The sequence below is a fragment of the Nyctereutes procyonoides genome, unplaced genomic scaffold (genome assembly GCF_905146905.1).
Source record: "Nyctereutes procyonoides isolate TBG_1078 unplaced genomic scaffold, NYPRO_anot_genome, whole genome shotgun sequence".
Lineage (NCBI taxonomy): Eukaryota > Metazoa > Chordata > Mammalia > Carnivora > Canidae > Nyctereutes > Nyctereutes procyonoides.
Window position 1 is genome coordinate 10,261,012 of NW_026575037.1, and position 26,157 is coordinate 10,287,168.

At 40.6% G+C, this 26,157-nt stretch overlaps 2 protein-coding genes across 6 annotated transcripts in view; one reads left to right on the plus strand and one right to left on the minus strand.

Annotated features, from left to right (window-relative positions):
- NCF2 (neutrophil cytosolic factor 2) overlaps positions 1-4,285 on the plus strand; it is a 30,176-nt gene extending 25,891 nt beyond the window's left edge. The window contains exons 14-15 of the mRNA XM_055319330.1: positions 1,907-2,084; positions 4,008-4,285. Of these exons, the coding sequence (XP_055175305.1) occupies positions 1,907-2,084; positions 4,008-4,120 (291 nt within the window). The 3' untranslated portion in view covers positions 4,121-4,285. The remainder of the gene's footprint in view (positions 1-1,906; positions 2,085-4,007) is intronic.
- Positions 4,286-5,770: 1,485 nt separating this feature from the next.
- The window catches only part of SMG7 (SMG7 nonsense mediated mRNA decay factor), a 94,127-nt gene continuing 73,740 nt past the window's right edge, over positions 5,771-26,157 (minus strand). For 2 of the 5 annotated variants that reach the window (XM_055319122.1, XM_055319121.1), the window contains 14 exons: positions 25,627-25,783; positions 24,514-24,584; positions 22,291-22,351; positions 19,510-19,629; positions 18,261-18,687; positions 16,137-16,281; positions 15,207-15,586; positions 14,245-14,616; positions 13,330-13,479; positions 11,263-11,343; positions 10,409-10,568; positions 9,142-9,312; positions 8,877-9,022; positions 5,771-8,262 (listed from right to left, as the gene is read on the minus strand). In XM_055319122.1, the coding sequence (XP_055175097.1) occupies positions 8,149-8,262; positions 8,877-9,022; positions 9,142-9,312; positions 10,409-10,568; positions 11,263-11,343; positions 13,330-13,479; positions 14,245-14,616; positions 15,207-15,586; positions 16,137-16,281; positions 18,261-18,687; positions 19,510-19,629; positions 22,291-22,351; positions 24,514-24,584; positions 25,627-25,783 (2,555 nt within the window). In that variant the 3' untranslated portion in view covers positions 5,771-8,148. The remainder of the gene's footprint in view (positions 8,263-8,876; positions 9,023-9,141; positions 9,313-10,408; positions 10,569-11,262; positions 11,344-13,329; positions 13,480-14,244; positions 14,617-15,206; positions 15,587-16,136; positions 16,282-18,260; positions 18,688-19,509; positions 19,630-22,290; positions 22,352-24,513; positions 24,585-25,626; positions 25,784-26,157) is intronic. The other 3 variants (XM_055319123.1, XM_055319125.1, XM_055319124.1) reach the window with 3 other exon arrangements.

A 26,157-nucleotide genomic window follows, 5' to 3' on the forward strand; every position in this document is an offset into this window, starting at 1 on the left:
GTGGTGGTATCTAAGAGTTCGGAAAATTGCCTTCAGGAAGGATGGCCCCTGGACTCACCTGCAAGGACAGGCCCCAGGACCCTGTGCGGGGGAGGGGCGGAGGGGGGTTGTCGAAGAGGGGCCAGGGCAAGGGGCCCTTGGAAGTCTGAAAGGTCATCCTAAGGTTTTCAGTGGTCCGTCTTGGGTAATCCTTTCCATAGTGTCTTGAAAGGATTCCACCTACCAGTCCTGCTCTAAATGTGAATTACTTCCCTTGAAAGGTTTATTGTGTTTAATTATCGTTAATTTTTGTTCTTTGAGGAGAGCATCAGTCTAATCAGTGGCTGTACGTGGCTAAATTCCCAACACAGTCTTTTTGGGACTCGATCCAGCTTCAGAGGTCCTTGCTGAGCATTCTTTATCACTACCCCTTAGTCTTGGAGATGGCAAGTCAGGATGTTCTCCTTCACTTACTAGAAGAGCAGGAAAATGAACAATCATTTGCTAAGTATCTACTCTATGCAGGAACACTTACTATTAACCAAGTTTATAGATGTCTATATACATAGTCTAGTCCTGTCAGAGTGTTTAATAATTTTTAGCTAGGGGTGCTCGGGTGGTGCAGTCAGTTGAGCATCCGACTCTTGGTTTCAGCTCAGGTCGTGATCTCAGGGTTGTGGGATGGAGCCCTGCATCAGGCTCCTGTGCTGACTCATGCGTGTGCTCTCTCTCAAATAAAATCTTTAAAAAAATAATTGTCAGTTATTACCGTTCTACATCGTATCACTTCATTCCTCTAGCCTCTATTTCAGGTGAGGGAAGTTCAGAAGGGTACACCACTTGCTCAGGGACACACAACTTGTGGGCAGCGGAGCTGGGATACAAACCCAGGCCTTTAGACTCCTTAGGGCCATTTCCATCTCACTGTCCTGCCTTCCAATAGAAGGGATCTGTCAAGGCGAGAACAAGCAACATTCGGAAGTGAGAACTTTGAATATTCAGTACAGCATGTATCCTTGAAGGTTTTTTTTTCTTCTCTCCTTCCTTTTTTCCTTTCCGTTCTTTCCTCTTTCCTTTTTTAAAGATTTTATTTGATATAGAGTGGGAGAGAGAGAGAACGGGTGCACGCACAAGTAGGGTGGAGGCAGAGGGAGAAGCAGACTCCCCGCTGAGCAGAGCCCCATGTGGGGCTTGATCATGACCTGAGCTGAAAGCAGATGCTTAACCGATCCAGGTGCCCCCCTCACAGGGTTTCTAATGCGGGTTTGTTAAATCCTATGATTCGCATCTCTAGAAACTGCACCATTCTTTTTTCAACATTTGTGGATCAAATAGCAACTAAGATGTGTCGTTACATATATGAGGAAACAAAACCTTTTTCATGATCTTAGAAAGACGGTATGGTGCTCTTCAGTGTTTCTCAAACCTTCATAAGTATGAGACTCACCTAGAGAGCTTGTTAAAATGCAGACGGTGGGGCCCCACATGCTATGAATTTGTGATTTAATAGGTTTGGGATGGGACCAGAAATTTACATATTTAACAAGGTCCCTAGTGTTGAGGGTGCTGGGGAGAGGTGTTGGATTCCAAGTTAGAAACTCAGGTGACTTTGGGTTCTGTCGCTTGTGACTCAATCTCTTTCCAACTGCAAAGAAGTAACAGTAGTACCTATCCTACCCTTTTCGGGATTTCTGTAAGAGTTTAAAACTATATGGTCCTGCAGACCTTTTGGGTTGATTTATCCAACCATCCAATATTCATAAAGTACACGTTAGGTCTATGCTAAGGATTGACCACAAACTTGGCCTTCGTGAGTTTATATCCTAGGCGCTATGTTCTATGTTGCCATTTCACTGATTCCTTTAGTGATGTTCAATGTTCACTGGCCAAAAAGTTAGGAAAACTAACAGACCTTTTATTATTTCAGGGTGACCAAGGCTTTCCAGATGAGCCCCAGGAAAGTGAAAAATCTGAAGCTAATAACCAGACAACAGAACCTACGCTTAAGGAAGGAGGCCATGTGGTAGCACTCTTCACTTATGAGGCCACCCAGCCAGAAGACCTGGAGTTTCAGCAAGGGGACATAATCCAGATTATATCAATGGGTAAGTAGTACTCCTGGATCATAGAAACTAATTCCCATGTTAGCAGCAATAAATGTAAGAGAGAAACATTAATAACCTACAAACCAAACTTTAGCCAGTAGTTTCAATCTCCTTCCTAGCTTTCAGCTGGAAGCAGCAAAATGGAGTGCTTATTAGCCTATCTGTTGCTCCAACGGCAGAGAAGCAACAAATGGCACTAACATTTTGATCATTAAAGATGGCTGTTTTGGAAGCCATGCATTCGCATTCCCAAAGTGAACCAATTGGAAGGTGGCTGGAAATCATTTTGCCTTTGCACAAAGCCATAGGATAGTTTTCTCCAAACTGTAGTTCTTTGAATTGATGTACTTTTTGAGGACGAGGGAAGAAGAGGGTAGATTTTGCCTTAGAAGAAGCTATTCGACATTGCTTTGTGTCTCTGGTGACTTTCCTGACCCTGTTAGGAATCAAACACACTACACACTGGAACAGTGTAAGTGGAGAGTTCTAACTTAGAGCTTCTCAAACTTCAGTATGCCCAAGCACCCTTTCAAGAGTTAAATAAAATTCCTTGGCCCAGCAACCAGAGATTCTGATTCAGGTGTGGGGTGGGGCCCACCAAGTCTGCATTTCTAACAAGCTTCCAGTGTGATGCTTGTCTCTTGACTGTGAGAAGCACTGTTCTAATTCAGGGTTTGACATAATCTTATTTCTATACTTCAAAACAAGTACGAATCCCATCAAAAGTTTTGTTCAAATGGGAGAAATATGCATTAGCAATGCAGAGCAGTGAAAACAAATACCATTACAAATTATGACAGAAAATCCAACAGATTAAGAAATGAGATTTTTAAAGCTAGTGAGGTATACAACTGTGTGGCAATTGACTCAAAATACAAGTAATAAAGAGGCAGGGTACACTGGCAGTGCCTATCTTCTGTTAGGGCTTAGTGATACTTTAAAAATGGTGCTAAGAGTTACTATCAACCAACCAGCTACATTGTCCAGTGTTTGTTTTTTTTTTGAGGGGGGGGGTTGGGATGAGATAAAAACTAGGAACACACAGAAAAACCTTCTAAGTAGAGATGAAGAGAAAAAAGGTGGCATATTCCTTACCGTGTCTGACTCTTGATCTGGTTCAGTTTGTAATCTCAGGGTCCTGGGGTCTAGCCTTGCCTCGGTCTCCATTCTGTGGGGAGTCTGCTAGATTTCTCTCCCTCTGCTTCTTCTACTCACTGCCTCCCCCCTCCCCCCACAATCCTCTCTAAATCTTAAAAAAAAAAATCGTAAGGAAAATACCTTTATAGCACTGTGCTATATCAAAAAATCTGTGTATAAGTGGACCCTCATACCTCAAACTGAGATTGTTCAACGATCTACTATATTATTATTATTATTTGAGAGAGTGAGCCAGGGGGAGGGGAACAGGGAGAGAGAGAATCTTAAGCAGGCTCCACACACAGCATGGAGCCCAACGCAGGGCTTGATCTCACAACCCTAAGATTATGACTTGAGCTGAAATCAATTCAGACGCTTAACCAACTAAGCCACCCACACACCACAAAGATCTGTATTGAATTAACGGCATGCCCCTTTCAATATAGTCAGAATAAAGATTCCTAACAGGGATCAAACTCTTCTGTTAGAAAAAAAAATACTATCTCAAGGTTTATTGTTCAATTTTTTTCATCTTATTTTACTGGCAACTTTTTGAAAGATCTAATTGATTTTCTGTATTTTATTCCTTATCATACATAAGACAGAAACCAGTAAGATGGTGGAAGTCCTATGTTGACTCCTCCCTCAAATCACTTTCCAATATGGACTTTTCCCTGTTGGCACTATTAGGGGTGAAGGCCTGCCAAAGATCTGTGTGGCACATCCAGATGAGATAATCTTCCTGTACTGGTTTTAGAAACCGACATATACGTTTCCTTTTACCAGTGAATGAAGACTGGCTGGAAGGAGAGTGCAAAGGGAAAATTGGTATTTTCCCCAAAGCGTTTGTTGAAGAACATGCAACTACAGATTTGGAAAGCTCTCCTAGAGGAGTCTAAGATGTTCCATAACCTCCAAAATTGGAGAAAAGTAACTATAATCATTTGTGAAGTTTAGCATGTCCCTGCAGTACCCTGTACCAAGACAGTACTGTTTAGAAATGTTAACTAATCCACTTTTCGCACTGAAAATTTAACCTAGTAGACAATGATGTGGGCATTTATCCTGATGATTACCATGGGGGAGGGGGGGGTGGGAGTGGGTGGAAGTGCCTGGGAGGGCATGAGAGGGTCTTCTAGGGTGCTGATAATGTTTCTTGCTAGGAGTGCTGGCTACCCAAATGTGTTCACTTTGTAAAGGTTCACTAAGCTGTATGTAAATTTATTATTGGTGTACTTCTATATATGTGATACCCTAATAAAAAAACTTACAAAAATAAAACACCCAGAGCGCAGGCTCAATGCCTAAGTATAAATACCCTTATTCCTGTACCACTACAGTCACAGGCTCCTGGGCCTGAAGTAAACTTACAGGTAATTCAGATGGAATACACACAATTAACTTTCCTTTATTAAAAGTCTCATTGCTTAAACAGAACCTAAACTGAGTTAGGTTCTCATGGAAGTGTTTTCAATTCCATTCAGAATTAAAATACTGGTCTTCCATCCTCTCATGCCTTCTCAGAAAGGGACATTTGTTGAGTTCAGTACTGAGTATGTGCACTAACACTTAAGTGATGTAGAGAAGTCGCATTAGGGAAGCCACTTGGTCAGGACTACCCTGCTGACTAATGTTTTAGAATATGTACTACAGGAATATACATGATAGAATGCTATGGTTTTATTCTGATTATCATTTAACCAAATGGCTTGATTTCCTAGGGTTAACTCAGGATTAACAAATACTAGACTTTAGAACCTAGCCTTCACTTCCCTCCCTCTCTCCAAGTGCTTGTGAAAAGCAGTTTAGGAGACAAGGTGTAGACAGAATCAACACAGAAGTGAGAGGCTTGCTGACCAATGTCACACAGACTGGCAGGCCACGGCCCTGACTTCCAACATGCTGCTGCAGGCCTGGCAGGCTACCACTGGAAATTTTGGACATGTCTTAAAGAAATGCAACCTCAAAGCTAAGAACACTAATTACTGTTGGGGCTAATCAGACTTAGTGATTCTTTTTTTTTTTTTTTAAGATTTTTTTAAATTTATTCATGAGAGAGACAGAGAAGGAGGGAGGGAGAGAGAGAGGCAGAGACAGGCAGAGGGAGAAGCAGGCTCCATGCAGGGAGCCCGACGTGGGACTCGATCCCGGGTCTCCAGGATCACACCCTGGGCTGAAGGTGGCACTAAACCACGGAGCCACCTGGGCTGCCCAAGACTTAGTGATTCTTAGAGACCAGAAAGAGAAACTATCTCTGCATTGCCCCACTGACAGTAAAAATAAGGATAAAAATGGAGGGTGATTAACTCATTTGCATAAGCCAATCTTATTAGATAAAAGAATTTTGACAGCTTTTTCTACCCATCCCTTTCCATAATAAAGCACACAGGTTTGGAATGCTACTAAAAGCATAAATAACCCTTAAGTATACTCAATTTTTGACCATCTCTGCTTTCCCCTAGCTGACTTGTAAGTAGTTTAAACACTTGGGGTTTTGTTTTTAAGTAGGATGTTCTTTCAGGTAAGAAAGGAAACAACGTACACACAGATCTGGTTGGAGAGAACATGGTTTAATTAAAGGCAAAGCTGATTTCAGCAGCTGCAGGTCTTGCACAGACAGACCAAAACAAAACAGAAAACAAAACAAAACAAAACAAAAAAAACACAAGAGAAAGTTTACTACACAAAACCAGTTTCTGATGAAGATTCTCCTCTCCCTCTTCATTACACTCCACATTGAGGATGATAAGGCGAGGAACCCCGCCCCAAGAATCAGAAAACATTCCAAACACCAAATTCTCATGCAGAAACGGGGCTGCAGATGGGACGTGGGCAGTACCGGGAGTGAGACAGTGAACCTGGCTAGCTCATCTAGGGTGCATGAATCAGGGACAGCTCAAACACTGGAATGTTGCAGCTGCCTGAATGCAGAGCTCAAACACACAAAGTGGGTCAAGGTAGCAGGGAAGGAGGCTTGGAAGGGCAGGGATGGGAGAGAGGTGGACACAGGGAAGGGGTTGGAGAGAAGCACAAAGGGTTTCATATTGCCATTGGGTGGGGGGCTTCACCCTTTCAGACCTTTCGCAAAAAAAAAAAAAAAAAAAAAAAAAAAAAAAAAAAAAAAAAAAAAAAAAAAAAACCAGAAAACCCCAAACACCATGTCAAACTTAAAGAGCAATAACGTAAGCATACGGGGCTCCAACCACTCTCTGAAGAGCAATGAGCATTAATCTCACCCCTTCCACTGCTGGGGTTGCCCAGACTCCAGTGACAACCCGGGGCTCCTGGATGTGCTTTGCTCTGCAGCTGTCTTCCAGTTTGTAAGTCCCACACTGACTCCACACACTCACACACACTCCCCCTCCCCCCAGGGAGAGCAGCTGGGCATGCGCGCACGTATACGCGCACGCGCACACACGGGCACACACGCGCGCGCGCGCACACACACACACATACACACACACACACGAGAGACCTCCCAGAAATAGACCCTACCACTAGCACAGCAATTGGACATTTAGATTGTTTCCATAATTTCCCCTTAAAATATTACTTTTTCCAGGAACTAACAGAAATGCTGTCCTTCTGTTTCTACACAAGAGAATGTTCAGTCCTCTTTCCTTCTAATAAATACCAAATAAAAGTCTATTTTCCTTTCTTTCGCCTTTTCCAGAATGGACTTCGTTGTGTTTTCTTCTGTGCATGATGCACATGTGTCCATGTTGCCTTGAATTTCACTCTGAAAGTGGAGGTCAGGAGACGCAGCTGGGCAGGGGCCTGGCCTGTTGTGCACTATGCAGATGCCACTGCTTCCTTCCTCCTCAGACTGTCTTTCGGGCCCCAACTGCTGGACCCCATGCTGTTGCTTCTTGGCGAGATGTTGTACACATTAGGAATAGAAACAGTTACTAGCATACAGCATAGGGTAGAGAAGGGATGGAGGTAAGGACAAGAGGAGGTGGGTGGTAAGCAGGATAGGGTCACAAAAACCAATCAAACAGAAAAGAACCACACTGAAAGCTTCTACCTATTAAAATGTGTCAGGCCACGAATGGACCAGCCTGCCTTCTGTGAGACTGCTTGCTATGCTACCGTAAAATGTACAGGAATCAAAAACATTAATTTAAAATCCTACAGCAGTCATCTGCCAGTCCAGCCCAGCACCACCACCCACACTGCATCCTCGATTGGGGCTCGAGCACCTACAGAGTGAAGGGCATTTCCTGCTGGAGTCTCCAGGCCAGATGAGGGCCTGCCAGAACCTTCCGAGTGAAAGTTGAGGCCTTGGACTCTCCCTCATGGAACACTTCCACTGGCTGAAGAGGTCAGTTTCCCCATCCTGTCACCACCAACCTCTCACAGGAGCAGTGCCCAGGGCTTTTCTTGCTACACACTGACTAGAAGAAGCACATCTGTGTGTGGAAGAATTCAGTGTGATATTTTACTACTGAGAGTAATAACAATAATAAAAGATGTTCGGGAATAATTTCAACTACATTCTCAGTCAGCAAAGCAATCATTAATGGATTCCTATTTTATTCCCCAAAGAGGAAAAAAGGACTGAGAAGTTCCCATTGGCTTCTCCCATCTGCCTCCCCTTCTCAGCTTTCACTTCCCTTGTGGCTGGGGACATGCACGATGGAGAAGGTGAGAGGCGGTGGTACCAGGTAACTGAGTGAGACAAACAGCAGTTCCTCTCTCCCTCCGGAAGGCCCCAGGGGGACGGAGAGTTCCTGATGGTTGTTTTCGTTTTGTTGCACTGCGACATTTCGTGCACACCCAGCACGCCGGTGGAACACTTACACCCTCTCGACAGCAAGAAACAGAAAAGAGGGCTGCCACCTGCAGGGGACTGTATGGGCCAGTCCTGCAGACCCAACATGCCATGGTTTATGGAGCCTTCATTCCCAGGGTTGCCACTCTGGCCTCAGTGTGGAGGGTTCATGGTGCCTTGTCCCCGCTGCTGCTTCTGCTTCTGCTGCATTAACAGCTGCTCCAGAGCGGAAGGTCCAGGATGCATCATGGAACTGGACCAGATAGACTGAAAAACAGCCCAGAGCTTGTGAGCAGTGGTCGAATGCCTGGATGTCTGTATAGGGATTTGTTTCTTGATCCTCGTCAAATATAAAGGCATTCATCTCCCAAGATCCCTACCCCCTGAAAGACCCAGCTATTAGACAAAGTTATTATAAGACTATCCTCAGAACCAGTTAGTTCCCACTAAGATTATTTTAAAGTAGAAAAGGTGAAATACTTTTTACTAAAACTCAGTGCCATGTGGCACCACAGAATATTTACTATAAAGATTTTAGACAAGCAAAACAGCTCTAAAGTTAGATATTTTTACTTCTTGTTCACAAAAAGCTTCAATCAAACATTCCAAGATGAATCAGAATTGTCTGAACCTTACAATGCAACTAAAACCTTTGTTTCTGTCCCCCCATGAAGATAACGGTCTTTTACCACTAGTGAGTTCACAAATTAAAAAACAAAAATCCTATTTAAGAGTCTAATAAGGCAGACCACGTTTCTAGGACTTTGCTAGATATGTGCTATGAATCAGTCAACTCTAAGGGCCTTAGGAATAAGACTAGCTATTTATAGGAACAAAAGCAGACACATCTCCCGTGGTTCTTGTTCTTGAAACGCACTCACCTTGAGGCTTTCCATGAGGACAGCAGAGGAATCCTCCATGGAGGGACCGTGGCCTGTCCAGGTGCCACTTGCAGTGCTGGCCTGATGCCAACTGCTCTCAGAGGATGATGTTGCTGAGAGATAGTCAATGCCAAACCCACCCATGGCTAAGGGATGGAAAGAGAGAAGCAGAATTCAAGAGGTTCAGTCATCGTCCGATACCAAACACCAGAGAAGGACAGAGTTAGTGATTTCACTTTCAATGGCAATGAAGTCTGGATCTCACCTGGCTTATCGGTTTTCCACCGATCTGCGGTTCTCCTATCCCTGTTATCTGGAGTCCCAATGGGTCCAAAGTTGGAGAATGGAACAGAATTATGGTTGTGTGTTGGAGGGGAGCTTGGCAGGCTGCTTGGGTTAGAGGAATGAGGAGACTGGCTGGCTGGTGTTGAATGATCTATTAAATCACAACAACGCAAGTCATTAACAGGTATTTCACAAACAAAACCAAGAATTAAAGCTTCCTGTGGATCTGATCACTTAAATTCTATTAAAGATAACCACGGGACTTTGGGAGAAAGACAGAATAAGGGCCCTCAAAGGGACCCTGCCAATGTGCTAGTTTGTCTTACTGTACATTTCAAAGGCACAGTCCTTTAAAAAAAAAAAAAGCGCAAAATCAAATAATTTTGGCATAACTGTTTCAGGTAAGTATCTACTGGTCTTTTCTATCAGAAACAGAATTGCCTAATCTTAGGAATTACTATTAAATCAAACTCCATTTATAAAATAGGGATCAAAAAAAATCTCTATTTTAAAAAGTGCAACTTTTCCTACAAAGAATGAGTATTTACAAACAAAACTAAAGAACAGCTACAAATCTGAATATAGAACCCCTATTTTTCAACTTACAACTCTGCTGGTTATTGATGCAAAAAAGCTCTTTTAGTGGCACTTATTATGTGAACCAGCTCATCAAGCTTTTTTCCTAAATATTTTCTTTCAGAAACTACTTTAAAAAAACCATCCAGGGATCCCTGGGTGGCGCAGCGGTTTGGCGCCTGCCTTTGGCCCAGGGCGCGATCCTGGAGACCCGGGATCGAATCCCACGTCGGGCTCCTGGTGCATGGAGCCTGCTTCTCCCTCTGCCTGTGTCTCTGCCTCTCTCTCTCTCTCTGTGACTATCATAAATAAATAAAAAATCAAAAAAAAATTTATAAAAAAACCATCCAAAACCTTTTTTTTTTTAAAGAGTTTATTTATTCACGAGAAACACACACACACACACACAGAGAGAGAGAGAGAGAGAGAGAGAGAGAGAGAGGCAGAGACACAGGCAGAGGGAGAAGCAGGCTCCATGGAGGGATCCCAATGTGGGACTTGATCACGGGACTCCAGGATCACGCCCTGGGCCAAAGGCAGGTGCTAAACCCCTGAGCCACCCAGGGATCCCCAAAAACCTAACATATTTATAATCACAAAATCATATTAATTCATCATCAATTTGAGTGTATAGGAAATGCAAGGTCTGTAATATGAAGATTAGTCAATACCTGAACTGGCAGGAAGTGATGGAGACCAGGGGGTCCCTTCAAAGAGGGAGTAGAGTGACGTCTCCTGGGGGGCCAGCGAAGGATTAAGTTCTGTTTTGGAGCTGGTTGTCAGGTTTTTCCCATATACCTCATTAAACACACTGTTATTTGGGTATCTTTCCTGAAAGACAATGACAACCAAGTTATAAACTCACTCAAAAGAAAGACCTTTAAGAAAATGTAACGTTAATGTTCTTGGATGCTTGATACACTTAACCATTTTAAGTGTACCAAGCTTTTCTTAATGGGACAAACTTTTGAAGGCTTTTCAGTTTCTTTTTTTTTTTTTTTTTTAAGATTTTATTTATTCATGAGAGACAGAGGGCAGGGGGCAGAGACACAGGCAGAGGGAGAAGCAGGCTCTATGCAGGGAGCCCAACATGGGACTCGATCTCAGGTGCAGGATCACACCCTGGGCCGAAGGTGGTGCTAAACCTCTGAGCCACCCGGGCTGCCTGGCTTTTCAGTTTCTTTTGGTTTTCCTGTTAAATTCATTTTCTCTTAAATTTGCTTTCCCTCCCTCTTTATTTTCTCTATCTATGTAAACCACCCAGATTTAAACGCCTAAATAATTTACTTGACTGAACAGAGCCCTAACAGCTTCTGTATTAATGAGAAGTTCAAGAGTTCAAAATTATAACATACAAGTATCTCATTATCTGAATCAGAGGAAGAGAGGATAAAATAAAATGTCTGGATGACACCAATATATGGAAGAGGAAGGAAGAGAAAAATAAGGGAACGGAAATAGAATGGGAAAGGAAATACTAGCCTACTATAAAAACACAAAGCAGGATTCTCCACTGTTTACCCACCTGATTGAGAGAGAATCCGGTGAGGGACAAGAAAGAGGAGGAATGGGACATGAGCTCCGAGGGCTTCTCCAACAGGGATTTCTTCACAGTCCCGGAAAGAAAAGTAGTTAAATTATGCCCTCCATTTTCTTAATATTAACCTTAAGATACTGTACAACCAAAGTAGAAGACCACCATTTAAGCATACTTGTACATACCCATCGTGTACAATGTAAGGCTTCAGGGATGTGAATTAAATGTTAATACCATGACACCAGCTAAGTGCCAGGTGCCATAGGCAAGTCAGACACAATGCTCCTGGATTAATACTTCTCATCTAGCACAGATACCCTGGCAGGGACCAGGGACCCTGGAAGATAGCAGTTCTGAGTGTTTACTAGCAGGAGCCTTCAGGAATCCGTTTGTCAAGAATTGCATTTAAAATACTCTCAAAAATCAAAAAAAAAAAAAAAATACTCTCAAAACAAGATGCTGTGCTGATCTGGCAGTTTGTCCCCCCAATTTTTAAAATGCTCACATTAATGACTTAAATAAAGCCTTTCAAATCTATCTGACAACTGGTTTTGTCAACACAGTTCCTAAGCAGCTCTATTTGTAGTATATATTAAAATAGTTGCTAAAGTTGAACTTACATTTATTGGCCCTAAGGAAATTACCAGGAAAAAAAGCTGAATCTCTGATGCTCACTGTCACTGAATGTGACAACAAAGCATTTATTAAACACCTATTACATGCAAGGCACTTTCACACACATTATTACCATGATAATGTTAAATACAGAAAGGATTACAGTCAAGGTTTTTTTTAAAAGCATGAAAAAAAAAACCCCACCCTAAAACACTACCCCCTCTCCACACTCACAGGTTCCCCCATCAGCTCCATTTTGAATGGAGGAGGGGCAAGAAAAACAGGAGCTAAGGGAGGAGGAAATGAGTGTGGAGAGAAGCACTCCCCCCTGGCTCTCAAGCCACACCAGCAGAGAAGCAGCAAGCAAGGCCGACAAATGCCAACAGTTCTGCTAAATTAGGCTTTCTACAACCCTGAGGTGCTGTCACTGCACTCATGTTGTTCAAGTTTCTAGGGGACCTTTTATTTCTCTAACTTGGGAGGAAAAGTGGGAGGTCTCTCTGGCCACTCACCCAGGCAAATTCTTCTGGAACTTCAAGTGCCAGGGATGGCAGCTTCTGTCATGAGTGCCATTCAGTTTTATTTCTCCTAATGCTAAAATTAATGTGTTTTAATATTATCAATGTTTTTTTTTACATTTATGAGAAAGAAACAGCAAAAAAGTAATAATTGGAATTGTTTTATGTTTGTTAAGATGGAGTGAAGGGAGGGGAAAACTTCACAGCATGTCTTTTCATACTCCCCCACCTCAGCAAAATAGATATCAACATTAATGAGCATATAGAATGCCATCCTTTGAAATGCAGAGGGATTTCTAGAGGATTATTTTTAAAAGATACCACTAATCAGTACTAAAGACTTTATTTTATGTCATCCTGGTTATTTATCTCTGAATTCACTAATTTATGGCACTCCAACAATGTTTATAAATAGAAGTCACTTCATTTTTACTCATTCTGTTTACGAATCTTGCTCTGAATTTAGATTAGGGCTCTCAGTTAACCAAACAGAAAAGAGCCACATATCGTTCAATAACGTCACTAAAAAATCTAGAACATATTTCATTTCATATTTTCAGTACATGAAGAAAAATCTCACTGTTCCTAAGCAAGATTAAACGATCCTTGAAATTTCTGGGTTTAGATGGACATGCCACCTGAAAAAGTAAGTTAAAATCTGCCAGCATCGCATCCTATGTGACCAACCCTGAAGGATGCTTCTGGATAATACATATAACAAAGCCATGACTCTGAGATTTACAACTAGCAATGTTTTGCCATGTTTTACCACCATTTGAAGGTTAGTCTGGGCAGTGAGGAAATAAATGGTACAATTCTGTAAAAAAGAAAAGCTCCAGAAAAAAGAAACCAACTATTCCAAGGACTCCAAAATCTCAGGAAAGAAGCCGGGGTTAGAGCAAGAATTACGTCAAATACATACAAAGAGGCTCCGTCCAGGAAGAGAGGCGAGAGGCCCCAGCAGAGCTGGGTAAAGATCAGGAGGGTTAGAAAAAATCAGCTCTTCCTCTTCCTCCAAGGCAGCCAGACTCTTTAACAGGTCCGGAGGAAGCAGAGGGGAGCCCTTGGGGTCCTAGTGACAGAAAGGATCACAGTGAGATGCAATAAGGGATGACAAAAGCACAAAGGAGTAGCAGCATGATTAGGGGGATACAAGCAACTAAAGTCAAGGAGAAGAATTACAGCAGACAGTATTACACAAGGAAGAAAAGGCTGTGAAACAAAAGTAACACAAGGACAAAGGGGTGAAAAGATCAAGATAACAGAAAGAAGCAAAAAACACTGACAAACAGGGAGCAGAACATAAAAGGTTAATGTGGCTTGTGAGTAAAACAATGCAGTGGAGCAGAGTGATTAGCATATCTTGGGCTAACAGAGAAACAGCTCTTTTTAAAAGTTACAAACACACCTGTTTCTCATGAATAAAGAGAAAGGAAGGGGAAACTCCACTACCAAAGATAACTGGCTGACTTTGTTCCTCTCAGAAAGCAATTTGTTTAAATACGCAGTAAACCTATTTTTAAACTTAGATGATTCAGCCCAACTGAGAGGAGCTTTGTTTCAGAATTCTCTAACATGCTGTGTTAGAGATTTCTGCACCATCTCTCTGCCAGACCATCACAGTTCCACATCAGTAACGGAATTCTTTAGCTCCCCCAGACCAAATCATACTGTGCAATTGTGAGGAGGAGACCGAGAGCCATGCCAGTCACTCAGCAGCATGCTGTAGCACTAATGAATCAGAGTACCCTTTATAAACGTCTACTTGAGAAATTCAAAAAGATTTGAAGCCCGAGACCTATCTCCACTGTGTCTGGTGACAGGAAAGGACACACACCTCAAATGGCATCCTGGGCACAGGATCCTGCTCTGGACGGAAGACTCCTGGTGACCGTTTGCCCCTGCGGTCCATATTTGCTTGCTGTGCCATTACAGCTCTGTTATCAGCCATGCTGTACGAAGAATCCCAGTAGAATTCTGGGACCTTGACTTCTGAGGGATTATGGTTATATGGCTCCATGGGAAAAGGCTTCATTTTTTTCTCTAGAGGCTGCTGCTGCATTACCGGAGGTTGCAATGACGGCTCAAACAGTTTTATGGGGTCTTGGGACTGAAGGTAGTAGGGCTGTTTCACAGGCATGATTTTCCCTAATGGGCCTTGAACCTGAGGGGGATTCCACAGCTGTTTGGAGGCATCTGCCTGTTGATACTAAAAAAGAGATACTTGTCATCAAGATGAGGATAAAATGCATGTTACATTCAATACTCGGGAAATCACAGAATGAACTTGAGAGATTTTACAACTAACAAAACTCAGCAGTCCTTTACCCTTTAGGTTTTTCAATACAGAGCTTTCTGGGAACAGATGATGGGCACTGAATTCAGGTTTAACGAACAAGTGAGTATGTGTGTGTGGTTCCTCCTTCCTGCCTCAAGTGCTGTGGGGTTGACAATATCTTAAGAATGGTGTCATATCCCTAGCACCTCATCAGGATTATGATTGTATTTCCCTTCTGTAGTTTATATTCAAATAGAGGATTATTTATTCAAAGTCCTTTTCTACAGAGCTGACAAGAAGTAGCAGCAAAGAATGGTACTTAACATCTATTATCCTTTACAAGAGGAGAAAGGAAAACATTTGAAATCTCCTAAACAGCAAATAGAGTATTTTTGCATTCCCAAACTCAAACAGCAAAGGCATCTGAAAGCTTAGCCAGTATTTCTAATTAGCCAAACACTGAATAATTTCAGCCTTCCCCCTTCCTTATTTCAGCTGGAGTACACGCGACTATCACTTACCTGCTGGAATCCAGAGTGGTGAGGAGGGCTTTTCCCCAAAGCCGGCACAGCTTTTGTGGGGGATTGTTGCTGAGCTAGAGCTTGAACCTGCAACTGGCTTGTAGACTGTGCTGTTGGCTGAGCTGGTAAAGATGTAAGGGGTTGCTGGGAAGGTGGCTGTGGTTGTTGAGGTCCCTGGTTCATTGGCCCTGGTCCAGAGGGCCGTTGCTGGCTGTAAGGAATGTGGGACTGTTTCCCAGCTTGCACCTGGTTTCCTGCTGGAGAGTGAGCTGTAGGCTGAAGAAAGGTTCCTGGGACAGAAACACCAGCTGGGAAGGTGTAACCTGAGCCCATAGAAAATGCCACAGGAGGGGGAATAACATATGTAGGGGGCGGGAACCCTTCAAAATAGAAGAACACAGCAGCTTTAGTTCTACAGGTACTTATTAACAAAAGAAAGGTAAAAATAAGTCATCTGAGGGGGAAGTAGGGTTAGGGTGGAGAAGAGGTCCTCAGTCAATTATAAAAGACAGGGATCAACCGTCAAGTGAGACTGATCAAGCACCAATCTTTAACTTGATTTCAAGAATTAATTATGGAGTAGAGTATTTAATAGTGGACAGCAGCTACTTCTATCCACCACTGATGCAATGGGAGTATTTTGAAGGTGGTTTCTTTCTTTCTTTCTTTTTTTTTTTGAAGGTGGTTTCTTAAGTGCCAGGTTTAGTGATGGGAATTCCTTCATGGTAACAAACCTGCATTTGTCGATAAACTACAGAGAAACGGCTCAAAAATAACTTCATATGCATTAGAGAAAAGCAAACTTCCTTCTACCTTTTAACATTATGGTTTAGTAATGTAACTACAGTACAGTATAAAATATTCAACGAGTGAACAGAAACTCCTACAAAGATGAGATGAAGTAGGACAAAGTGTAAAATGTATATTTACCTGGCCGGCTGGGAAGAGGAGGGAAGGCTCCAGGGTGATGAATGGGGATGAACTGGGAGTTAGTTGCTTGACTTGGGGTTTGAGTTACAGGGGTTTTCCTGGCTTCAGACACTGGAGTCTTTCTTAATTCTGTCTGGGATTTTACCTATGACCAACAGAAGTAAAACTGTAATACTCTGAAACTCAAATGTGTCAAAAAGAAGCACCTACTCTAAAAAAGTACTTAGGATTCTATTATTAAAAAAAAAAAAAAAGAAGAAGGTATTTAAATTTACCTAAATTAAAAACAGAAAAATCAAAACAAATTGTTTACTTGTCAATAAAAGATATAAGGGCTTATTTTACTAGTATAATTATTTTCCTTTACCTAAATTAAATTTACCTAAATTAAAAATGGAAAAATCAAAACAAATTGTTTACTTGTCAATAAAAGATATAAGGGATTATTTTACTAGTATAATTATTTTCCTTTCACAAAATCGTAAAACTACTAAAGACTGAAAGGATCTGAGAGCTCATGTATTTTACAAATGACAGGCTTCACAACAACAGGTTAAAAAACTTGCCTATAATCTTAAACCACCTATTATGGGCCCCAGGGCCCCTTCTACTTGAATTCATTAAACAACGTACATGAATTATAATTTAATAATGATGATTAATCCACAGGGGAGATACTTTAGCCCTCAGTTTAATTTCATCTGGGAAGTCTTAAACATACCAGTCAGGCATCCACTCTCTATGCTCACACCCTTTTAGAATAAATAAGGATACTTTCAGCAGTAAGAAACAGGCCCCAAGATCCTATACAATGAGCTACAGAGAATATGATGTCATATGTATTGCTCAAAACAAGTAAAATGAAAGAAAACCGGTAACATTGTACAGAGACCTTAGGATGAGGTAGAAAGTGGTGATATACTGACTCCTGTCAGGCTTTCTTTAATCTTCTAGAAGCAGATTTAAGAGGGAAGAGAGACCAGAAAGGAGATCTTCAATCTGGTTCTTGTTGGGAGGCAGTTGCAGAGAATGGAGGCAGAGCAGGCAGGAAATACTGGACTCCTTCCTAAAACACTAGTCCTTCCGCTTTACAGCTCATTTGATTTGTTCTTTGCTTTCCCCTGCATCTCTCTCCCCTCTTTGCTTTCCCCTGCATCTCTCTCCCCTCATGCCTTTTTTTCTCAATTGCTACCATGTTTTTCTTTCTCTGTTTCTCCCCCTACTATTACTAATCCTAAAATGTAACCATTATGTTATTTCTCTCTTTCCCCAAAAAACTCTAAATGAAATACACTGAAGGCGCTATTAATTTGCAAGCAGCCTTCAATAATGTTAAGGGTCCTCATGCCTACTGCAAACAAGTACACTTGCCAAAATGCGTTAACAAATCAAATGGCCACTTAGGTCTTTGTTCAAACATTAATGGTATTAATGAAACTGGCACAGAGCAAAGACCTTTTCTGTTTATATGGAATCATCTCTATCTCTTTGGAAGGTTTAAGAAAAACAAAGTCACAAATAATTGAGCAATGTTTACCTTTTCCCAGCAAGAGACTTAAATTCTTGCTTTACAAGTTCCCATGAGTCAGGGTAACACTTAAGTGATATAATGCTACTGGCTGGGACAGGTATAAATGTCAAGAAAAAAAAAAAAAGCCTCATCTTTTCCCAAGAATATCTTTTATTTCTTAGCGAATCTGGAAAAAAAAAAAAACAAAAACCAACAACAACCCTATAAGCCTTAATATATTTTTGGTTCTACTGGATCTATAAAGGACCTCAAATTTCTCAATATAACATTAACAAATGGCAATTACACCTTCCAAAGAAAATAGAATTCTTCATATAGTTAATAGGTTTGCAAATGGTCATTTCAAATTACTTAAATTGAAGAGGATTGATAAAAATATCAAATCAGGTTGTTTTTCACTCACATTACAATTTCTAAGAGTTGATGGAATAACCACCTACCATAGCTCTTTACATGACCTTACTGTGTGGCATTTAAAGAATGCATTCAAACTTCCAGAATAGCCAATTCTCAAGGCTTTAGGAACAAAATGAAAAATCTTGCCTTTTGTGTGAGCCTTCCTCTACCTGAGTTATAGTTCAAATACAGCTTACCTGCACTGCCACACTCTGCTTTCCTGTTTCCTGTAACTTTTCTAAGGTGCATTTCTTGGTTTCTGTTTTCCTCTTGCTGTTGTCCTTCTTTCCATCATTCTTAGTTACAGTAATTCCTTTGCTATAGTCCCTTCTCACCTCTTTGGGAGGAAAACTTCTTCCTTGGTCTCTGTTCACTTCTCGCGGCTTAATGTTCTCTTTGAAGGTGACCATAGGTTTCTCTCCGGGGTCACAGTTGTTGCTTAGATTACGGCCCGTGGACAGCACTGATTTCAGTCCTGGGTTCCCGTCTGCAGATAGTGACTCTATCATGGATGTTTCTGGCAGAATGAGGTTCTCTTTGGCTTCACTGGGGTCTTCTAGTGTTAACTCTGGGATTTCTGTGATAAACAACAATTTCCCTACCTCATTTTCACACTGAATCAGCCTAAAAAAGTAAAAATAAATCCATATATGAAAAAACCATAAACCTAAAAAACACTAACAATGGAACTGCATCTGGACCCAACAGTCAGTATATCCCTAGTCCCAAAGGCTTGGGAGACAAGGGCATATTCACAGTATAACATATCTATTTTTATAGAATGTAAAAAGCAGTTACAGAAAAACTCAGATTCTCATAATTGCTTAGTATCCCCACAACACATTCCCATGCCCTTTTAACGCCTTCTACTAATTATAGTTTTACATTTACTGAGCATGTCCTAAGTACAAGGCACTAGACTAGATCCTTAAAGTGGCAATTTGTAATTTCTCTCTTATAGGTGTGAAAGCTAGACCTCAGAAGGAATAAGTTCATTCAAACATGCAACCATTTAAGTGCTTACAGTACGACAAGAGCCTGAATATAGAAATAAATATGAAATAGTTACTGACTTTGAAAAGGTTATAATCAACTGGAAGATCCTAAGGACACAGATCTCGGGAAGTGGCAGAACTAGAAACTTACCTGACTCTGATCTGTCCTAAAACTGACCACCATGCCCCTGTCAATACAAATCACCCTGTGAACATACCCTTTAGACTTACACAGATGTTTATAAATTAGAGCAGAAGCTCAGGATTAACAAGAGTGACAAGGCCTATTTCTCTACACTAGGCAGCGTAATGGGGAGAAGAGAGATTAAATGAAGAATATACTCATGATCACCAGGATGGTAATTTGATGTGTTACCAACATTCTGACTTAATAGTTTATAATCAATAGTCTTGAACACATGTGGGGTATGTAAATGTATTTGATAAATACCTTGGCTGATTATCGGCGATCCACTTGCCTATAGAGATCAAGCGCTGCTGTCGTATTTGTCGTTGCTGACCTTCTTTGTCTCCTGTAATACCCTGATGGCCTTTGGAAAAATCCAAGTTCCTAAAATTGATATAAGCAAATTATACAAAATTAAACTTCTGAAGATATTGTCCAGGCAACCAAACTCACCTATTTAACTACAATGGTTTCAGATTTTTCCATACGGACTAGCTACTTTTTTTTTTTTTTTTTTCGGACTAGCTACTTGATGTAATCAACTGCATTTGAATGTATGCTCCCAAAGTTTTTAAATACACTGAAATGAAGCAAAAGAAATAACATGCAAACGCATTATGTTTACATTCTTTTACTTAGATTTTATTTTCTAAATGAGTTTAAATAAATCACAATCTGTTAAGAAAAACACTTCTACTGTAAAAGTTTTCATTAACACTTACCTTGCATTCTATGTAATTTGTCTGAAATGACCATTTCAATGTTAGTGGTCTCTGAGTATGCCTATTCTAACAAACAGTGTTAATCTATGTACTGTAGGTGGCCTTAAGTCTGAAAAACATACACATATAGAGTGAAAATCTCATGACATTAGAAATGTAAATCAACCTGAAAAAAAAGGATTTTCCAGATTTCTCCACATTAAATATAGTATTTTTTTAATGCATCTAAGCATTGCCAGGTAGTAGACTAGATGCCAAATGCCAAATAAAGAGAAACAGTCTCTGCCATAAGGATGAAATAATTATGAGTCAATCTGATGAGTATTATAATAAAACCACGCATAGAATAAGCATAGTAATAAGAGGGCTAGTTCCTTCTGGTAAGTTCTGAAAAGGTTTCATGGAGTAAGTGCTACCTGAGCTGGATTTTGATAGGTGTGGGAAGTGTGTACAGGTCGGCAAAGGAAGGGCAGAGGAGGAAAGGGGCTGTTCTAGGCAGTGAATGAACAAAGTCTTGGAGCAGAGTTACTCAAGAATAGGACACAGTGAATGTATAATACGTTAAGTATTAGGGGAAAGAAGGGTGGAGATGGCAGAAAATATGGCTGAAAAACTAAGCACTCGGACATGAAGCGAAAAAGATACTGGAACCACTGGGGGTGAGTGCACTGAAGTCTTTATATTAGTAATGGACGTTAATAGGTCTATATTTAAAATATAATCATGGAAGCACGGCAGAACTGAGCTATAAAAGGAAAGGGACTCTTAGGGAGGGTGATTAGGAAGCTTGTTATACTCCAGGTTAATGGTTATAAAAGGCTGAATTACAGGGAAATAAATGGTAGGAGATGGATCTAAAAGGCATTTTAGACACAGAATGACAAAGATTTGGTGAGAAAAATTAATGGGAATAAGGACTTTTTTTTTTTTTTAGAGTTCACGTACATAGATAATGGCACACAGATAAATAGAGAAAGATCATTTTTGGTTGACCAGATAAAAGCCCTTTTGGGTCATATTAAAAAGTCTGAAATACATAAGGGAGATCAGGTGATTCAAATAGGAGTCCAAACTCTAAAAATCAGAGCTGAAAATCTTATACTTACTTACTTTTTTTTTTTTTAAATTTTTATTTATTTATGATAGTCACACAGAGAGAGAAAGGCAGAGAGAGAAGCAGACTCCATGCACCGGGAGCCCGATGTGGGATTCGATCCCGGGTCTCCAAGATCACGCCCTGGGCCAAAGGCAGGCGCCAAACCACTGCGCCACCCCGGGATCCCTTATACTTACTTACTATGCAAGAGATGAAAGCTCAAGAAAAAAGGATGGATCTGATCACCAGGGAGAATGCAGAAGGTGGGAAGGGAAGGGCAGGGAAGAACCCTGGAAGATAATATTCTGAGGCATGTGGTACAGAAGAAAGTGAAAGAGATGGAATATGATGACAGAGCTAAGAAAAAGGAGGCTTCATGAAGGAATGGGATCAACAGACTCAATGTTAGAGAAAACTGAATAGGATGAAATTATACAGAAGTCAGTGGTGTCTGGTAACCAGGAAGGCACTGAAGAGTTTCAGTTGCTGGAGGCTGAGAAATGACTGGGAGTAAAGTAGGGTGAGTTATGTTAGCAGACACTAACTACCCTTTTAAGAAGTCTGATGATGAAAAGGAAAGACAACATCAGAGAAAGATGGGGCTGTGAGTTTTACTTTTTAAAGAGAACAAGGGATACCTGAATGCTACTAGGCTAAAAGGAAGGAATTGTTTGTTAAAAAAAAAAAAAAAAAGGATATTGGAAATACAACACAGAGCAAGCATCACAGGTGGGGAGACAAGAAGGGATATTATCAAGGACACAGATGAACGAGTTAGACTTGAAAGGAATTAGAAGTTATTCTTCTAAAAGGAGGAGAAGACAAGAATGACTGTAAAAACAAACTGCTTTGTCATCATTACTGTTATGAAAAATGTCAAGCAACAGCCTTTGGTTTACATTTGATTCTCATTTTTGAGACTTTCCCTCTAATTTCAACAAAGTATAAAAGTATTAAAAAAATCCAGTGGATAAATATCATTTGGGAGCAGTAATTTTTTCTTCCTTTCCCCCATATTTGTAAAAGCACTTAGTATTGGTATTACATGGCAAGTAAAGGCATGACATATATAAATCCATTTCATATCAAAAAACTTCCACTTTTAGTTGCTGTTAGGAAAAGACAAAGTTGAGATAGATCAAGGGTTTTTCTACACCCAAGCCTGATTTCTCATTTTAATACTATAATCACTGGTAATGAAATAAGCCTCCTTCAGTTGCCACCCACCTGAAAGAAGGTCTCAAAGCCAAGAATCCTTGTAATTCAAACTCCTCTGGAAGTGGTGTAGCTACAGAAGGGTAGAAAGCAAGATTTGTAAACATTCTAATTTAAAAACTTCATTCAGCAGAATGTTGTTCACTAAATAAAGAAAATGATAATCTTCTATACAGAAAAAAATGTTGTTTATAATACTCTTAGTTCTCTGCTCTTCTCTGTAGTAATCCTGATAACCTAACTCATCTGCCAAGTCCCTGCATATTGCCTCTGGGCCCTGGACATTGTCCCCTACTACTTATCTATTACTCAATGCTGAGGAGGATGGATATGATGGGACTCCCCACCTCCCAAATGAAGCCTTAAAAATTCATAGCCTTGGATCCAATAATCCCATTGTTTAGATTATCTCCTTGTTACCCAAAATATTGAATAACAACACTGTCATCACCCAAGAACTTGTAAGAAATGTATAACGTTAGGCTCTATCTCAAACCTACTGAACCATAATCTGAATTTTGACAAGATCCCAGGTGATTCATTTGCAAATTAACACTGGAGAAGCACTGATCAGGGACCCCTGGGTGGATCAGCGGTTGAGCGCCTCCCCTCAGCCCAGGGAGTGGTCCTGGGGTCCTGGGATCAAGTCCCACATCAGGCTCCCTGCATGGAGCCTGCTTCTCTCTGCCTGTGTCTCTGCCTCTCTCATAAATAAATAAAATCTTAAAAAAAAAAGAAAGAGAGAAGCACCGATCTAACAGAAGTAAAATAATAAAAAAAGAGTCAACTACAGATTGGTCAGTGCATGCTGGGGATTTATCCCAAAGATACAGATGCAGTGAAACGCTGGGATACCTGCACCCCGATGTTTATAGCAGCAATGTCCACAATAGCCAAACTGTGGAAGGAGCCTCGGTGTCCACCAAAAGATGAATGGATAAAGAAGATGTGGTCTATGTATACAATGGAATATTACTCAGCCATCAGAAACGACAAATACACACCATTTGCTTCGACATGGAGGGACCAGGAGGGTATTATACTGAGTGAAATAAGTCAATCGGAGAAGGACAAACATTATATGGTCTCATTCATTTGGGGAATATAAAAATTAGTGAAAGGGAATAAAGGGAAAGGGGAGAAAATGAGTGAAAGTATCAGTGAGGGTGACAAAACATGAGAGACACCTAACTGGGAAATGAACAAGGGGCAGTGGAAGGAGAGGTGGGCGGGGGATTGGGGTGACTGAGTGATGGGCACTGAGGGGGGCACTTGGCGGGATGAGCACTGGGGGTTATGCTATATGTTGGCAAATTGAACTCCAATAAAAAAAAATTAAAAAAAAGATTGGTCAGTGCAGAATTATATATAATGGGTACATTTTTTTAAAAAGATTTTATTTATTTATTCATGATAGTCACACAGAGAGAGACAGAGAGGCAGAGACACAGGCAGAGGGAGAAGCAGGCTCCATGCCGGGAGCCTGACGTGGGATTCGTCCCCGGGTCCCAGGATCGCGCCCCGGGCCAAAGGCAGGCGCCAAACCGCTGCGCCACCCAGGGATCCCTAATGGGGACATTTTTAAAGCAAATAGACAATGATTAAACACAAAATGGCATAGCCACAAGGCAGAATATTATGCAGCCAGTAAAAATTATGTTTCAAAATGTTTAAATGCAAAAGAAAATAATAGCAATATAATGTTAACTTTAAGAAGCAGGCATAAATCTGTATCTGAATATCTGATATCAATCACAGGCAGGGGTGTGTATGTACATGTAAGAAAAACGTCCCAAGAAATACGCTACATGTGAATAGCACAAAGTATCTTTGTACGAGAGAACCGTGGGTGAACTCCTGTTCTTAATGTTTGAATGTCCCAGATATTCTATAATAAGCAGGTATTACTTTAACAAAAATGCTGTTCACATTAGTTCCGTAAAAAAAAAAAAAAAAAAGAATCAGAAGGAAGGGATGAAGACAATTTAAAAGTACTGCATGCTTGGACTCCTATTCAAATGTAGCTAAACAGGAGAGGATGCTGCTAGAAGAATTAGCACATTACCGCTACTTCCATCCTCTTAATAGTGATGAGCATGGAGTTCAAAGTCACTGCTGAGATACTGAACTTAAAGTCAAACACTAAACAAAAGCCTTTTTTTCCCCTCTGGCCTTAAGCCTAGTATAAGTGATAGAGAACAACATCCACAACACAAGGTTAAGGGTAGCCCTTACCATTAGTACTTGAAAGATCCTCTTCATGGGGATGGAAACTATTTAGAAGAGAAATTAGCCAGGGCCAAATGCTGTAAATTAAAGAGACATTTCAGACTTTGTTTAAAATAGAGAAACCAGAACTATAATAAGCCATGAAATGTTATCTATAGGGGAAAACTTTATGTATTTTTTTCCCTTGCTTCAGCATTTTAAAGGCTGTATGATTTCCTAAAACCTATTTTCAAAGATGTCTAGATACACTGGAAGGGTCAAATTTGCACAGCAGAGACCTACTACTGCAGATCATTTTCCAGGCTCCTAATTTAACAACTAGTGAAAATAATTTGTCAGTTATAAACACTGATAATTGATACTTACTGAAAACACACTGACCAGAGAAATAACATGCTATGTTTTGACAGAGATGTCATATACATTATCAGTTATGGAACCCACTGCAAGTTCATCTGTGACAGGGCATGGGGACACCATATACAAATCAGTCTCTGTTCAAAGTGATGAATATGGCTTTTTCTTTATGGTACAAAAAAGTCTACACATTGTTAAAATGTCAAGGTAAACTGTAAGTTTTCATTTGTCACCATGAAAATCAAAAGCTCCTAAGAAACATCAGAATTATTCTGAGTAGAGATTACAGAGAAAATGGTGAAAGCTAAAATAATTTCCAATCTTCTATGCTTAAAACAAGCAAATATAACTCAAATTGGGTGTTACTCTAAGGGAGTATCAAACAGCCTACGTACGGAAAATATGGAAAAAGTAAAAAAATCACTTCTCTGCAACTTCTAAACAGAAAATCAGAGCATATTGTAATGGGTAAGAAACAAACTGGGTTTACTTCAATTTCATTTTGAATTGTAAAAAATGCCTTTTCTCCATGATAGCAGCCAGGAATGAGGAACACACAGGAAGCCAGAAATCCTTAAGATTGTGCCTCACATGAGAAATTCAAACAAATAAATGAAAAGCACACAAAGAGGTCTTCGGTTCAATTTCCAGAGAGTAGGTGGAAAATACAGTCTCCCATTGTTCAAATGTTGTGTTTTAGAAGGTGGTTTCTACATATCTATGAATATCGAACAAACAAACATGAAATTCTAAAACACTTACTACTGTCTTTCATCTACCACTGCCTCCTGAAAGACCCTGGGTCTGAGTCTCAGCCAGTCCATGGAGACCTTGACTGCAGGAAGAGGATAGGCATTGTAGGACTCCTCCTGAGACTTGTTCTGGAGAGGACACTTGCACAGGATGCCAAGAAAAGACACTTAAAGAAAAAATGTATTCACAAAGCATAAGATATTTGAAACTTCGTACCAGTCCAAATTAAACTATCATTATGAGGCTTCTGCTATATCCTAGTTAACACAAATATCTCACAGCTTTTTTCTAAAAAGGCATTTTTTCCCATGTTAAAAATGTTAGAGGTGCCTGGCTGGCTTAGTCAGTACAGCACACGAGTCTCACAGTTGTGAGTTTGAGCCCCATGCTGAGTTTAGAGATTACTTAAAAATAAAATCTTTAAAAAAATGTTACTGATACAGATCATGAGGGAGATGTCAGTAGATAAAAGGATCGAATTTAGGGTTTAGGCCTCTTGATCCAGTATTAGGAAATATAGGACACATTTTCATATGTCAC